Raw genomic sequence first — 16,602 nt, 5'->3', positions numbered from 1 at the left:
AGAAATATGATTATATATGAAACATGTAAAGTTGCTGGAGCTGAAACTTACTTTTTCACATGCAGAAAGCCTTTTTTCATATAGTATTTTTAGTATGTCTGTGGCAGGTGTACTGAAGTATAGAGCTTTCCTGGGATATGTGTTTGATTATAATCCATTTTAGGAACATATGTAGTATTTAACTCTGGCATAATAATAATATCTAGCTTTTGTATGGTGCTTTTAATCCATAAATCCAGTGTGCTTACATCTGTTGTTACACTGCAAAAAGTTAAATCCTGTAAATCCTTTGATAATTTATTTTGTAAGATACAGATGTTAGAAGTCTGATGTTGTCCAATTATATTATTCTTGAGATACAGATACCTTCCAGCAATCACCACTTATTTGGAACCCAGAAGAGCAATACCTTTACACTTCTGTGTAGATTTGAACACAAATGAACCAGTCTGTGTTTTTTATTTTTTTTTTTAATTGAGTGGATTGCTGACACTTCCAAAACTATAAACAGACCTTAAATTCAGGCAATATATCACCATTAAGTGAGGAAAAGAATAAAATAAATATTTTTATCATAGCGGATTTGGGGAACTTGAAAGGGAGCCAGAATGTTTGTTATGGCCCAGCTTAAATGCCTCAAAACTAAGTTTAGAATTCTTATTTTTCCCTTTTAATTTTTTTAAACATTATTTATTTTCAGCAGGTCGGGTAAATGGCAAGCTGCCCCTATAATGAACCTCTTTCTGTGGAAATTAGCTTATTAGTCATTAATAAATGAAAAGACTGGAAAAAAAATTCTGATTAGATAAATAAATCATTCCACTGAATGAATGTGGCCCTGTAGTATCTAATCTGTGCATAGTATATGTACAAATTGAGGAACTGAATGTGTGTTAATCAAGTGTAGAGTTTACTGCAGTTTGATAGGCTGTCATTTTGATAGATGAACAGCCAGCCAGGCTTCAGAGGTGGTAACCCTTAGCCAAGAGCTCACTGTTGCCCATCTCTGGGTTTAGTAGTGGTATTCCAGCCAGCAGTAGCATAGCATAGAGAGATGTGGTCTTTGGAGATAATCAATATGTTGAGTTGCACTTGGAAGCAAACAGGAAGCCGGTGCAAAGCTCAAAGCACAGGTATTCCCTTTTCCTTTAGCCCTATTCTGCCCAGTAAGTGTCTGCATTCTGCTCTACCTAAAACTTCTACCCAGTCTTCAAGTAAATCATATTGATGCATCTCTTGAAATATGTTACACAGCAAATATTCCTTCCCTCAAGGAATTTGAAATTTTCAGGCCTCCTGTTGTCACAATTATGGACTGAGATGGAGAGTGGCCCCTTATGCATTTTAGACTTTTGGAGGCCTGGTGTTCTTGGAATTTATGTTGTTCAAACCAGATATTCAGGCATTTGTTGTTGGTTTTTTAATTAAATATTTATTTATTTTTACTCTCTGCACATATGGACAGTACAAGATCTTCCTGCTTATATCAGAAAACTCTCAAAGTTGGGTATTGAACTGTGTCCAAACCGTCCTTCCAAGTGGTCACTTACGCAGCAGGGAAATCAGTTGTCACTAGCATGTAGAGTCAGTCAGTATAATCTACAAGTTGTGAATCATCTCTTGGAGAAAGTCTATTTGGATCTGCACTCTCCTTTTACTTCAAAAATAAATAAATAAACTAAATAAACAAAAAAATTTACGACAAAGAGAGAGCCCTTTGCACTGTTTTATTTCTGTGTCTTTTTGAAAACAACAAAGTGTTTTTGCATAGCACATGCTTTCCAATTTGTATTACGTCTGCATTCTGGGATGGGATGTTTCACTGTTTCTTTTGTAGGTCTGTGTGGAAATACTTTTCAGGTAGCTGCATCACTATCTACTTAGAATGTAATATAGCATGTATTGTTTATTTGTCTCCTTTTCCCCATTAGTTCCTTATTATACCCATATTGTGCGGAACTGGAATTTGTAGATATATATTTCTTAGATAATCTAAGTGTACAGGTAAACTGAAGATATGTATTTTATTTTTAGTACATTTATTAAGAGGGAGCGTTTTATTTGTTACCATACATATTTTCTGAATTAGGATTTTGACTTACTGCATGGAATCATTTTACTAATGTATTGGTCATGCTCTGTTTTGATTTGAGAAATGTTCCTGCTGCAGTGTGTGTGAATTCAGACTGTCACATTATGGAATGTAGTAGGTAGGGCTAGTGTCCCACCACTGTTACTTGTAGATATTGAGGATCTGGGGGACAGATGTCAGAAGTGTGTTTCTGTTACCTTACTTTTTACGACATCTTTTCCTACCTCTTACTCCTCGCAATCTAGGCTTTTGGTTGAGTTATCTCTGTGAGGTTTTATTCCTGACATTTTACTTTTACAAAAGCAAATCTTCTTTTTAAGAGACATCCTTTGAGCTTTGTAGTCTTCAGGCATGGATCTATTGGTGGAGAAGAAAGTTCCTGTTCTCTGCAGGTAGTGATTTATATTAGCGGAATCACATTTTTGAATGCACTTAAATCACTTAGGAGCCTAGCTCTCATTTTCAGAAGTGGAGTAGGCACTTGAGAACCCACATCATTGAAAGTTAGCGGGACTTAGGCACTTAAGTCACTTTTGAAAATGGTCACTTTAGTGCTTTTGGAAAATTTTACCTAGATCCACACTCAGTCACCTCCTGTGAATTGGAGTTTTGTTGTTGTTTGAAGCTGACAGAGGCGGTGATATTCTGTGTACGCCCTTTGGTCACATGGCCTGTGGATTCCCCAAGAGTTCTAAATTATTTTAGTTTGTTGTTGAGCCTCTGCATCTTGTGTCTAAAATCAGGGATGTGGTCTCTACCTTTACATAAGAATTACAGGTATGTATGCCTTGTGAAAAAAAATAAAATAAAAAAGACTTGGCACTCGGCAATGTAAACGTGCTTGCCCCTGAAAATGATGAACTAAGTAACATAGGGAAGGTAATACCAAGAGTTGGCAGAAGAGAGAAATTAGGGAGCAAGCTTTGCCAAACAGTTAGTGGTACTTATTGAAAAGCTCAAAGCTGTACATGTATGAGAACATGATCTGTGCCCACAGACAAAACCGTTCAGAGACAGTGTATCAGTTTGTATAAAGTCAAGATGGTGCAGACATCTAGCTGTGCTCTAAAGTTAGCACTGAGCATAAAACATTTATAATTGTTTTTCTTTGTATGTACATACTCCTTTTCCTGCTGACTTTTTGCCCCTCTGTTTTGCTTTCAGGAGTTTTATGAACACACAAAAACACTTTGGCAAGATGAAGGTGTGAAAGCCTGCTACGAGAGGTCTAATGAATATCAATTGATTGACTGTGCACAGTAGTAAGTAGTACTTCTGTTCTGATGTGTATTGTCAATAGCTATAATTTTAGTATTTGCAAATGATAGAATTTACTTTGTTTCCTGACACACACACATTCTGTCCCATGAAAAGAATACGGTTTCACTGTATAGTAAACATTATCTTAATCAGCCACTTGTGGGACCTCCTAAAAATAGTCAGCTAATGGTAGTCTTTACACGTTAAAGAAAAATTGTATTGCAAACATGGGAGATCCCTTTAAGCAGTCTTGACAGGGGACTCAATTTTTCCTGAGATAAACTGTGTCTTAATAGTGTGTCTGAAAGCCAGTCCCCTTCCTTTCCAGTGACAATCACTTGGACCCCACCTCCTTTTCCACTGGCAATCAAATAAAATCCCTGCGGCATCAGCAATTGTTTACATGGAAAAGTTATACCGGGAGGAACATCTACTTTATTTGTAGCTTTTTAATGCAATTTAGCAGCTAAAAAGAAGGTGGTGGAAACACCAGCAGGGGCTTGATGCACAGGTCATGCACATTTCAGAATGGGAATCACTTCACTCCCATATTAATATTACTATGTGTAGTAATAATTATAGGGATGTTAAGAGATTGGAGGCAGATTTGCAGTTCTTTACTCATAGCATAGTTCAGAAGTTTGGTTGTTTTACTATGTTAGTATGTTTTCTATAAAGATTACTTTATACTTTGGTCATAGTCTTAGAGTTGAAGGCCAAAAGGGACCACCAGAACATCTAGTTCTCGAGTGCATAATGAAACCTTTTTTATTTGGAAGAGTTATAGTTAAAAGGTACCATCTATGAATATTGGAGTTTATCCTTTCTCTTTAGCTTAGGGTAGAAGTCAAAAGCAAGATTTTGTGATTGGGGAAACAGTTGCATCTCATTTCATATAACGATCAGCGGTCTGGAGTGCTTGAGACTGTGTGTTTAGGACTGGGTCTTTCACAAGTTTAAAAACATTAGATAAAGTAGAATATGATTTTATGTCTCTGTTTACCTCAGACCAAAAGTAAGTATAAAATTATCTTTGCTATAAAGAGACTGCTTACCATGACTCTTGCACGGTTCTGGGTCTTAAGAAACCACTTTAAAGTTATGACAATGTTTCTAGGACGATTTTGTTTGACCTGCATTTAGACCCCCCTCCTCTAGGTTACTGATATTTTTCTAGTCCTTTATGTGATCACTTAAAGTGGTTTCATTGTAAGTTTATTTGCTACACAACAAGAAATATTTAAGGGCTTGGGATTTTGAGTTTGATGTGTAACACTATGCTCTAAAGTGTTGCCCTGTCCTTACTAACGGAACTAGTAAAAACCATGTTTCTGGCAGTGTTTGTTACCTTGCTGTTTCTGCTAGCATAGCAGAAGTAGGTAATATTAGGAACTTGTGCTCCCTCTGTCACGTTGATCTGTACTGGAATGGGATACCAGTTTTATGTTTTGCTTAAGATGAAAACTCAGGAGAAAACTTAAAATATTTTTTGCAGTCATTTCATGATTGCTGGACATGGATTTTGTGTTGGGTCAGCAGGCAGGAATGGCCTTTGATGGTTTTACCATCCTGCTCCATCTAGTGGAACATTGATTTTTACAGCATGGATTGTTGAACCAAAAATAAATCCTAACCACTGGTGACAAATTGCAGAATTTTTTCTAGATTATTTTTCATTGTCCAATTTGTTTTTAATTTATTCCACAATCTCAAAATTCAGATTGTTTTTTAACTTAGAATTTATTGCAACATTTTAGTAGTTCTTTTTATAAAGAATTTTGTCCTTGTTAGTCATAGTTCCTTTTGGTGCTTTTTGATACTGCACTATTCAGTAATTTTCATATCATAGAACCAAACGGAAAAAGTTGATAATGAGAAATGTTTGCTCAGAAATTAACTCTGCTTTGAAATCACAGCATACCTCATTGCTACTGAATCTTCTGGAAAAGTATCAAAAAGTACTTTTAGCAAAATTATAATGACAGACTGATTATCTTGAAAGTTATCCAATGGCCACACTTAAAACAAACCAATAAAAGAAATCCACCAAAGACAAAACAGAGATTCCATCACTGAGGACTATTCTGGTTTCAATGTGAAGACCGCCATTAATAATAGTAATGGCAGCTAGGTTTCTATTCTACAGTAAAATTACTCTTCTAAGTGGACAGTTTGTTCAGAGAAAATATCCAAGGTTTTTAAACGCTTTTTGCTTTTTAAAACTGCAGAGTAAAACAAGAAATGGGCACTACTGAATTTAAATAATAAAAATTCTATTAATCATCTTCTGTTTTCAAAATAAATGTAGTTTCCAAGAAGTTTTTTTGCTCCTCAAAGTTAATCTTTTTAAAAATGTTCAGTGACTTCTGTCTCCTCTGAGCTACTCACACTCTAAGTTTATACAATTTTGCTGTTAGAGATTGACAGTTATCATCTTCTAAGGCTGATTGGGTTTTTTTTGTAAATGTGTATTACTTTTTACCATAGTCATGTTCACTAGGGCTGCTTCCAAGTGTGTAATACATAGTTGTTGTTTTTGACAGGAGCAGTCTAATTTATTTTATTTATATATGTTTATGTATATTACTAATAAGCACGTTTGCACTCTTGCAGGTAGTGTATTAATGTACAAAAGGGTTTGAAAGATACAGGACACTTGGGTTTCATAAGTTGTTTAAAACCAAGCTTTTTAGCCTTTCTATAAAGTAACAGTGAAGAAATCAACTTGGAATTTATGTATTTATTTGGCATTCCAAAAGTTTGCTTATCAAAGGTGAACTTGACCCATCCTTGTGCAGAGCCTGCAGAAAGCCCACGCAAAGCCTTTGTGCAGGAAGAGTGGAGGTTGAGGGATGGCATCTGCCTTCAGTCGGTGGGCAGGCTGTGATCCAGCCCCTGCGTGGCTACTGTTCCAGCCAGTGAGCTAGCACAGCAGCCATTTCCCCCTCCGTGGATCCTCTTATGCATTTTTGGGGGCAGACTGCGACTCCTCCCTTTCCTTTCCCACTTGCTGATTTGGAGCCAGAGCTGTAGTCCTCTTGGCAGTGCAAAGGGAGCATGGAGACAGACCTGCATGGTCTTTCCACATGCATGCCTCCTTGCACAGCGGCACAACAGAGGTTAAAATGATTCAGAGGGGTGGGCCTTCTGTATTAGGGCGCGACACACCTCAAGCCAGCAATTTGTGTGTAATGGTGTGTGAATTGAGCTTTATTTTTCCTAGATTTGGGGCTTGCGTTCTGTTTCTTCTCTCTGAATCCATGTGCCTATCTGTAACTTGCCAAGATGGAAAGACTAAGCCCTGCCCCATGGCCTAGATTGACCTTCATTCTTTTAGAAATTAAAATGTGAAATAATTTGGCCCCTCTAGTCTCTTTTTTTTTTTTTAAGTGGAAAAATCTGAGGAGTTGGCTGGTCTTACTTCTGCATAGCTTTGTTTCTCCTTTTATAGTTGCGGGGGGGGGGGGGGGGGGTTTAAAGAGGAAAGTTGATTCTCTATATTGAGAGAAAGAATAGCTATTTTCCAACAGAGCGTTCCAAGATATTTTAAGTTATGATGTTACTTTTAGGTCATGTTGAAAAGCAAGAGATTTTTGGGATGTGCAGACTCACTCTTTCACAGACCAAGAAAAGTGCACCCATGTGTAAAGCAGAGGTGCTTATCGTAGCTGCCTCTCCCATCTTCATGAAAGAAGCCCCATCCCCTATCTAATCAGTCATATTTTTAGAGCACACTTCTCTGTATTGTCTAGGCATCAGTATCTTGGAATAGCATCTCTCTCCCATGCATGTCCAGCAGCTAAGCCCTATAGTTACTTTATCCTGACTATTTAAAAACTTCAGCATCTTCCCATGGTAGGTTAAATATTTAATGCACCCAGAATACCTCTTTCTTTCTCTTCCCCCTCCTCCCCACCGAAATAGGCTTTATGATGAAATTTACATAGAACTACTTGGGAGGTGCAGGGCTGTAACCTTAACTGTAAGAACAACTCTTCTGCTGTCTTCTGTCCCTCACTTATGCCTTTAATGCCCCTCTTCCAGTTCTGCAGCTTGAAACTATACCCAGGTTTGCTGAGAGTAAATAAAATTTGTCAGCATAGTGGCATCCCTGTTGATTTTGAAAGAGTAGCTGCCTCTACTTATCATGAGCTTTACTGTGCTTCCTGCTTACTAACGCTTGTAGTTTCAGGGGAGTAGGAAGGAGACTGTTTCCCTTCTCTTAACTGAACTTAGTAACTAGTTACTTTCAGTTCTGTTTTTAGAAAATGTGTTGTCTGGGAGCTTTCATCAGTTTCACTCAATACAGAATGTTCTGTAGGTGTGAGAAGGGAACTACATTGAGGAGGAAAATAGGACTCCTTGTCCTTGAATATTCTAGAGATTCACATTGGGGGAAAAACAAATGTTTACAGAAGTTGCCCTGTCGTATTTATCATTATTTCTGGCTGGTGTTATAGAATACAGAAAACTCAAAGCAATGATAGATGATTTAACAACATTCCTGTCTAGTCCATGAAGAGCACAAAACTGCATTTTTATTCAAAGATACACATTACTATTTAATATTAAAGAACGTAAGGTTCATTGTCTCCATTTTACTGCCTCAGTATTTGTTTGCAGCACCAAAGGCACATTTCTGTAGCTTGAATTTGGTTTTGTCTTGTAATAAAGCTTCACTGCATCGTATTAATGGGTGGGATAGCCATTGTGAACTATCAGCTGAATTTTAATGGTTAATGGGCAAGTGAAGCCACACAGCTACAAAACAATAATAATCATCACAAAATACACATTGGTGTGGTTATATGTATTGAGGTAGCACCTGTGGGGGGAGGGCCCCATTTTACCTGGTACTGTACAAACACATAACAAATTTGTTGTGGTTCAGATTTGTAAAAGTATTTAGGTGCCTAAAGATGCAGATAGATGCCAAAATACCTTCAAAATTTTTATCCTCTCTTCTTCGATTTTGACATTTATAATTTATTTTAAAATAGTTGTAATGCTTAGTGTACTCGTCAGTGTTCCGCGGTGCATTTTGTAAAAGTAGTGAAATCTTAGTAATGTGAGTCCTCACTACAGCCTCTGCTGTTACATCTTTCAGAGCTGGGGAGATCACTGTTTGTACATGCAGACACTTGAGGTATGGATTAACTAAGTTCTAATGCATTGTCTTGATGCTGTGCTCTTGATTAATCAGACTGCTTCCTGTCACTAATGTTCAAGGCAGTCTTTACATCGATCTACCTTGCAGTTTGTATAATGTTTATAAGGAATAAAATCCATTAAGGGACATAATCTCATTCGGAGGGCTGTCTTGTTATCAGAAAAAACAATCAGTGCAACTTGTAGTCTTAAATATATTACCAAAACCACAGGATTCCAGAGCACAAGTGTATCGAGTTAATTCAGCAGAGCCATTAATTTTGCTGTAATTTCTGAATGAGTTAATATTCTACTTTTGTGAAACTGGATACAGTAGGAAACATTAAGAGCCTAAATATATATAAAAAAGGAATGTATTAAGATTTAATGTATGGTCTAGGAGCTCAAGGATCAGACTACAGTAATTGCTACCATTTTTTCATGAGGAGACTTTTGCCTGATCAAGCTGTCCACACAGATTGTTAACATTTTTTAAACCCACTTCAGAAATTGTGCTGTATACACAGCAAATGTTTTTAGTCAAGTGCAATCTTATCCCACACAATCCTAAAACTAATCTGAATAATTATTTTAATGTTTTAGGGCTCAGCTAGTATAGGCGGGTCTGTTAAAACCAGCTGTTACTGAAGTTGTGAGATACTTCCCATGATAGGACCCTGTTTTCAGGTGCTTATAACTTTGCCAAACTTTAATAATTTGGTATGAAATTTTGCATGCCAAGTGTCTGCCTCAGGCTGAATTTTTTGGGAAAATTTTATCCAATACGGTTCAGCCATTTCCAAGAGCAAGACTAGGGGAAAATGGATTGTTTTGCCCAAATTAAAAAGTTGGGTTTTTTTTTAAAAGTTCTAGCCACCCCCATGCTTTAGAGCAGGGACTTTAACTTTGTTTGAGGTGGCTTTTATGTCAGGGATATGACTTTTGGAGTCTGTGAAATCTGCCCAAACTTGGCCAAGGAATAAACCTTTGAAAAAACGCAATTTGCACATACAGTAGAACCTCAGAGTTACGAACACGTCAGGAATAGAGGTTGTTCATAACTCTGAAATCTTTGTAATTCTGAACAAAATTTTATGGTTGTTCTTTCAAAAGTTTACAACTGAACATTGACTTAATACAGCTTTGAAACTTTACTATGCAGAAGAAAAATGCTACTTTTAACCATCTTAATTTTAATGAAGCAAGCACAAAAACACTTTCCTTGCCTTGTCAAATCTTTTTTAAACTTTCCCTTTATTGTTTAGTCGTCTACATTTAACACAGTCCGGTACTCTATTTGCTTTTTGTTTGTTTGCTTGTTTCTGCTGCTGCCTGATTGCATACTTCTGGTTCCAAATGAGGTGTGTGGTTGACCAGTCAGTTCGTAACTTTGGTGTTCTTAATTCTGAGGTTCTACAGCACTCAGTACACTTCTTAGGTTTCAGCGGCTAAATTCCCTCAAGATTCCCTCTGCACTGGGCATTCGTCAGTGTAGAGCTCTGGGCTGCTATTGGCTATGTGGGATTCAGGCACCTGAACTGAGAGCAGGGAGACCATCTCTCCTGTGCTCTCAATTACTCTCCGCTGACATGAAGTCTGAAAACTGGCCCCACCCTGTCCCTGTCTTTTCCCCCCAACACCCTACATGCCCCACTTACTCCTCTCCCAGCCTCCTCCCATTGCTCACTGCTCTCCCCCCTCAGTTTCAGAGTGAGCATTCCCAAGGGACTTGCAAACCCCAGCTCTAGCAGGCTGCCTGAGAGCGCAGATCAGAAGAGCCCTGCGGCTGTATGGGAGCAACTAGGCAGCCCCACTGACCAGCTAGGACACGGCTCTCCTCACAGACTCAGAGATATTAAGGTCAGAAGGGACCATTATGATCATCTAGTCTGACCTCCTGCACAATGCAGGCCACAGAATCTCACCAACCCACTTCTGCAATAAACTTCTCACCTATGTCTGAGCTATTAAGTCCTCAAATCGTGGTTTAAAGACTTCAAGGTGCAGAGAATCCTCCAGCAAGTGACCTGTGCCCCATGCCACAGAGGAAGGCGAAAACCCCCCAGGGCCTCTTCCAATCTGCTGTGGAGGAAAATTCCTTCCCGACCCCAAATATGGCAATCAGCTGAACCCTGAGCATGTGGTCAAGATTCACCAGCCAGATACCCAGGAAAGAATTCTCTGTAGTAATTCAGATCCCACCCCATCTAACATCCCATCACAGGCCATTGGGCCTATTTACCATGAATAGTTAAAGATCAGTTAATTGCCAAAATCATGTTATCCCATCATACCATCTCCTCCATAAACTTGTCGAGTTTAATCTTGAAGCCAGATAGGTCTTTTGCCCCCACTGCTTCCCTTGGAAGGCTATTCCAGAACTTCACTCTGATGGTTAGAAACCTTCATCTAATTTCAAGTCTAAACTTCCTGATGGCCAGTTTATATCCATTTGTTCTTGTGTCCACATTGGTAGTGAGCTTAAATAATTCCTCTCCCTCTCTGGTATTTATCCCTTTGATATATTTATAGAGAGCAATTATATCTCCCCTCAACCTTGTTTTGGTTAGGCTAAACAAGCCAAGCTCCTTGAGTCTCCTTTCATAAGACAGGTTTTCCATTCCTCGGCTCATCCTAGTAGCCCTTCTCTGTACCTGTTCCAGTTTGAATTCATCCTTCTTAAACACGGGAGACCAGAACTGCACATAGTATTCCAGATGAGGTCTCTCTCCTGCCTCGCTGCCCCCCTGCATCTCTCTGTGCTACTTGCCCCGCAGCCCCCTTCCCTGCCTGCTTGAGCTCTCCCTGCCCTGGAGCTGCCTGAGTGCGTGGACAGAGGAAGTGCCAGCTGGAAGAGCAGCTTGTGTTCCTTTCCTCCTGGGGAATATTCCATGCCCACTGAGAGCCCCTTACCCAGCTCATCATGGGCCCCCACACTCTGTCCTCCACTGCAGCACTGCAAACCATGCTCCTTGAAGGGGCCACCTGTGGCCAAAGCTGGTGCATCCATGCTGCCACGGGAGCCACCACTACAGGGCTGGGCGACTTCCTCCCCACATGCGGTAACTGGACTTCTGGTGTTCGGTCAGTACATCTGACTGGACACTCCCAGGTTCCCTTTTCAGCTGGACACCTGGCAATCCTATGCTGACATCCTAACTTGAGTCCCGTGCACGCACAAAAACCCTTAGCTTGAATGTTGTGTTGGCTGGCCCATCAGGAGGTATAGGCCAGAGCTAGCTAGTTCAGGGCTTCTCACAGCAGTTTTTTTGGTGGCCTCAGAGTGGTGGCCACTCTGATAATTGTGTGGTGGTCACTCTGACAATTTTTGCTAAAATACTTAATTAACTTCAGGAAAAACAAATAAATATACATGTCCAAATTTATTTACGTAGAGTTTCTTTTTGCAGACTCAATAATAAACATAACATACAGTTGTATCTATTCTTTACTGGATCTAAACAGAATACAAATACAAATAAGGTGCTTTACACATTCTTGTCTTTTTGTTGTTTCTTTTGCTTTTTTGGTTGCTTTTTTTAAAAGACTTGCTAGCTAGTAAGTCTGTTGCTGTGAAAAGTAATATTCGTTAATATCACTTTTTACAGCAGACTTACTCTAGCTGGAAGGCTGTGAAAAGTGATATTAACAAACATACAAATATCAATTTTCACAGCAGAGTTACTTAATCCTGGAAAGCCAGTGGACAAATTTAGCCCTGGATGGGGAGGTGGGTAGGGAGACAGCGGGGGTCAGGGGCGATGCGGGGATGGTGGTGATCCAAGGAATGGTGGTGATCCAAGCACATGCTTCCGTGTGACTGGGGTAAAGCCCCTTGACTGAAGCCTTCTGCTCCCCCACCCCAGGGCTGAAGCCCAAAGCCAGAGCCTCACTGCCCCTGGAAAGGTGGGAACTCGCTGGCTACCTGTTTTTCCAGTGTTTGTGGCTCCATGAGGGGTCAGGGTCCAACCCAAGCTGGGAGCCCTGGGAGAGGGTCCACTCCCCCCCCCCCCAGCCCCCCACCCTCGGTCACTGCCCAGGAAATTGTGGCCACAGGAAAAGCTCCTGGTGGCCGCATTTGAGAAACGCTGAGCTAGTTGGCACAACTTGTCAGGTGCTAATGCAATCACTCTGTGTTACTAATACAATCATTCTGTGCGGTAATCCAGTCCACTCTGTGCAGCCAAGTGTTACTTGCAATGTGGCCACTAACTCAAGCCAGGCTAACTCAAGAGGCATTAATTTGAGTGTAGATAATTCAAGATAAATCTGTAGTGAAGACATAGGGTTGGTCTTCACTGAAAACTTACACGGGCATAACTATGGGCTAATCTACACTGGGAATGTTAAGGTGCTGCCACGGCAGTGCTGTAACTTGGCTTGTGTAGTCGTGGCAGGCCACTGGGAGAGAGCTCTCCCAGCGCTCTAAAAAGAACACCTCCCCGAGGGGCGTAGCTAGCAGCACTGGGAGTGCGGTTCCCAGTGCTGGTGCACTGTCTACACTGGCTCTTCACAGCACTGAAACTTGATGCGCTCAGGGGTGTGTTTTTTTCACACCCTTGAGCGAGAAAGCTGCAGCGCTGTAAAGTGCCAGTGTAGACAAGCCCTGTGTCTGTCAAGGATGTGAAAAGTCCACACCCTTGAGAGATGTAGCTATGCTGACCTAACTCAGCTATGCTGTGCTGACCTAACTATAGACCGTTTTAGGTGACAGAAGAATACTAGAATTCTAAGGTGCCACAAGGACTCCTTTTCTTTTTTAGAAGAATACTGTTGATCTAGCTACTACCTGTCAGGGAGGTGGATTAACTACAGCGATGGGAGAACCCCTCCTGTCACTGTGGGGAGTCTCTACGCATGGAAGTGCGACTGCTGTTGCATTTTAAGTGTAGACATAACCATAGCCTCTGTGATGCTAGTCAAGTCACTTAAACTAAACTTTTCACACGTGATCACTAATTGTGTTCTATTTTCTGGATCCCCAACTAGAGACCCTGGGGTCTCATTTGCTGAGCGCTCATAGATGCTACTGAAGTAATGGGAGCTGTGCTTTGAACATATAAAGTGCTATATAACATTAAGTACTCTGAAAAATCACTTCCTGGGCATCTCAAATTGGGCACTCAAAATCAGTGGCTAGTTTTGACCTTAATCTCTCCGTGCCCCAGTTCCCCATCTGTAAAATGGGATTAATAATGTCCCCTCATGTCACAGGAGTGTTGTGAAAATATTTTTGTTAATGTTTGTGAAGGACTTAGTGATGAGCACCGTAGAAAAACTCATGTGGAAATTATTTCTGTTTTCAATGCAGACGGGTTTGAAAAGTGTGCAGCAAATATAACCACACGCTGAACAATGAGGAAAAAATAAAGTATTTGAATAGATGCTCATAAAGTGAGCACCATCCATCCTGTGCACCGAATGAGGCAGGGTCCTGTGAAAAAATATTATGCCATCACGTAATTAATGACTGTGTCATAATGCATATATATAAGGGGGCCAAATTAGGGTTGCACTGGCAACCATAATTCTTTCATTTCCTAGCTTTTGAGTGCTTGACTTTGCAACCTTCATCATAATCTTTTAACTTAGTTTTTGTATGTGTAATATTAGAAATAGCCTCTGCAGCAGCTGAACCACAGGCTACTTCATAGATCTGCCGTGCCTGCTGATTCTTTGAGGTAATTGGGGAAAGTTCTTCAAACTCTCGTCCCAGACTCCATCCAGTCTGGTGACCATTTTAATGGCTACGTGGATCATGCTCAGGGAGCCTTTTAAAACTGTACCCGATAATGAACTCTTAGAGCTGATGTCAGTCAGAGAAGCTTCATTTATGACTGGAGATAGATGAACCATTTTATAAATGAGAACAGTCCTGAGCCCTTTAATAGTAATATAATAGTTAGCACTTGTACAACATCTTTCATCCAAGGATCTCTCTCTTTTATTTTAAAGCCTCACAAACACCCATAGAGTGGGTAGGAACAATAAGTTGTGTTCCCCTTTCACAGGGTCAGTTAAGGCATAAAGGATTTAAGTGACTTGCTCAGGATCCCATGATGCCTAATCCAAAACCCATTGAAGTCCATGGAATGACTGACTGACTGCAGTAGTCTTTGGGTCAGGCCTATAGCAAGTGAGAGGCAGAGTTTGGGAATAGAACTTTCCTAGTGAATTTACACCATTCTAAGCAGTGGACTGTGCCCCCCAACATTTGAATTTCTGATTTAATTAGCTTTGGCTTGCCTAGGGTACCTTGTTTACAATTTGATTTTTGGTTCATTTTAATACTGTGCTTTTTGTGCACGTCTCTTAGCTGACACTTTGACTGGAGTGGAAAGGGAAACAGTGTGAGAGAAGCTATTCGCAAGCCATTTCACACTCCTCCAACATCAGGAAGGGCTGGAAGTAGCGTGAGAGAGCCTGTTCTCACGCTATTTCCTGCTTGAATGCCTTGCTATGTTTTCTTCTGCTGCTGTCTGCCATTTCAGAGAAGGAGAAAGCTAGGGGAGGTTGCCAGTGTAGGTACAGTAGGACACGTTTCTTGTAATTCAACACCAGCAGAGCTACTTTGATGGCCTGAAAATGAGCCAGGCAACTCCAGAACTTTATGAATAATAATTTTTAAAAATTCATTTGTTTTTAACTGCTTTAGCAGGAAGAGTGCAGTATAGTAATTCTGCACAATAACACCAGCTGATAAAAAGCCAGCCGGCACGGATGTATGGGGATTTTATTTTTAATTTGTCATGGTATTGGAACTCTTTATTTTTAATCTGTGTTTTTATTGTGTGTGTTTTCTGTGAGTCTGTCCAGTAGCGAAGGGTAGGCAGTTAAGACCCCCAAGTTTACTACTTGATAATCCTCCTCCACGCTGACTACATTTTGTTACAAGCTTCTCTCTCACTCTTGCCAATAAAGAGTGGGTCTCCTGCTGAAAGTCAGTCATTTACAGGTAATACCTGGCTTACTGGGGCCACCTTTGTGTTAGCCTAGCTTCCTTTTCCTAGTATTTATTAAAATGGCTCCAATCTCTTTTCAGAGTAGCAGCCGTGTTAGTCTGAATTCGCAAAAAGAAAAGGAGGACTTGTGGCACCTTAGAGACTAACAAATTTATTTGAGCATAAGCTTTCGTGAGCTACAGCTCACTTCATCGGATGCTGTAGCTCATGAGAGCTTATGCTCAAATAAATTTGTTAGTCTCTAAGGTGCCACAAGTACTTCTAATCTCTTTGTTTAGTACCATTTTGATTTGGTGGCTGAGTCCCATCCCTTGACACAGTTCTTATGATGTGTCACATTCAATATTCTTTCAAACAGGACAGAGGCTCTATGGCCCCTATTCAGACATGAATGAATAGATCCTTACAGCATCACTGGGTGGTTGGGAAATATTATTATCCCCATTTTACAGGTGGAATACTGAAGCAAAAAGACTGTTAACTTGTCCGAGGCCACGCAGGGAGTCTGTGTGGAATCTGGGAATGGAGCCCAAACTCTTGATTGATAGTCCAGTGCTTTAACCACAAGACCATCCTACCTCATCCACAGCACGTGATCACCACCACAGATAGATAATTGGTGACTGGAGCCCCATCCCTACCTCTGTTTATCGCTTAGAAAGTAGTGGTCCACATCCCCAAACAAAGGTGCCAGGTTGGGCTGGCTGCCCGACCCTCTGGGTATGTACGTGGGTGGCTAGCCCATGTCACTGCAACTACACTGCTATTTTTAGTGTGCTAGCTCAAGCAGAAATAGCATGTCTGTCTACCTGCACTGTGAAGCACTCTCCTTGGAGAGACGAAACAAAGAGATTGGGTTGGAACTGGCTCCTGTTAAGAGTCCCAACCTGACTCTGCTTCCAAGCAGATCCTCCCTTTTCCTGCTCATAGCACACCCTAACAGCACTTCACAACCTAGGAAACTGGATTGTCCAAAGTGTTAACACTGAATAATCCCCAGTGCCTTTAAGATTTAAGGATGAGCTATCATCAAAATGCTTAGTGGCTGATTTTCAGAAAATGAGCATTCATTTTAGCTGTAGGTTCCGTTAATTTCACATGCTAATAGTGCATTTGCTCATGCAGATAATCATGCCTACA

At 40.5% G+C, this 16,602-nt stretch overlaps 1 protein-coding gene across 1 annotated transcript in view; it reads left to right on the top strand.

Annotated features, from left to right (window-relative positions):
- The window catches only part of GNAS (GNAS complex locus), a 151,948-nt gene that overhangs the window by 86,950 nt on the left and 48,396 nt on the right, over positions 1 to 16,602 (top strand). Inside the window, exon 5 of the mRNA XM_077831862.1 lies at positions 3,257 to 3,354. Within this exon, the coding sequence (XP_077687988.1) occupies positions 3,257 to 3,354 (98 nt within the window). The remainder of the gene's footprint in view (positions 1 to 3,256; positions 3,355 to 16,602) is intronic.

Source organism: Eretmochelys imbricata, chromosome 13 (genome assembly GCF_965152235.1).
Source record: "Eretmochelys imbricata isolate rEreImb1 chromosome 13, rEreImb1.hap1, whole genome shotgun sequence".
NCBI classification, from domain to species: domain Eukaryota; kingdom Metazoa; phylum Chordata; order Testudines; family Cheloniidae; genus Eretmochelys; species Eretmochelys imbricata.
The sequence above is the reverse complement of the archived record's forward strand: the minus strand, read 5'-3'. Positions and strand labels throughout refer to the sequence as shown.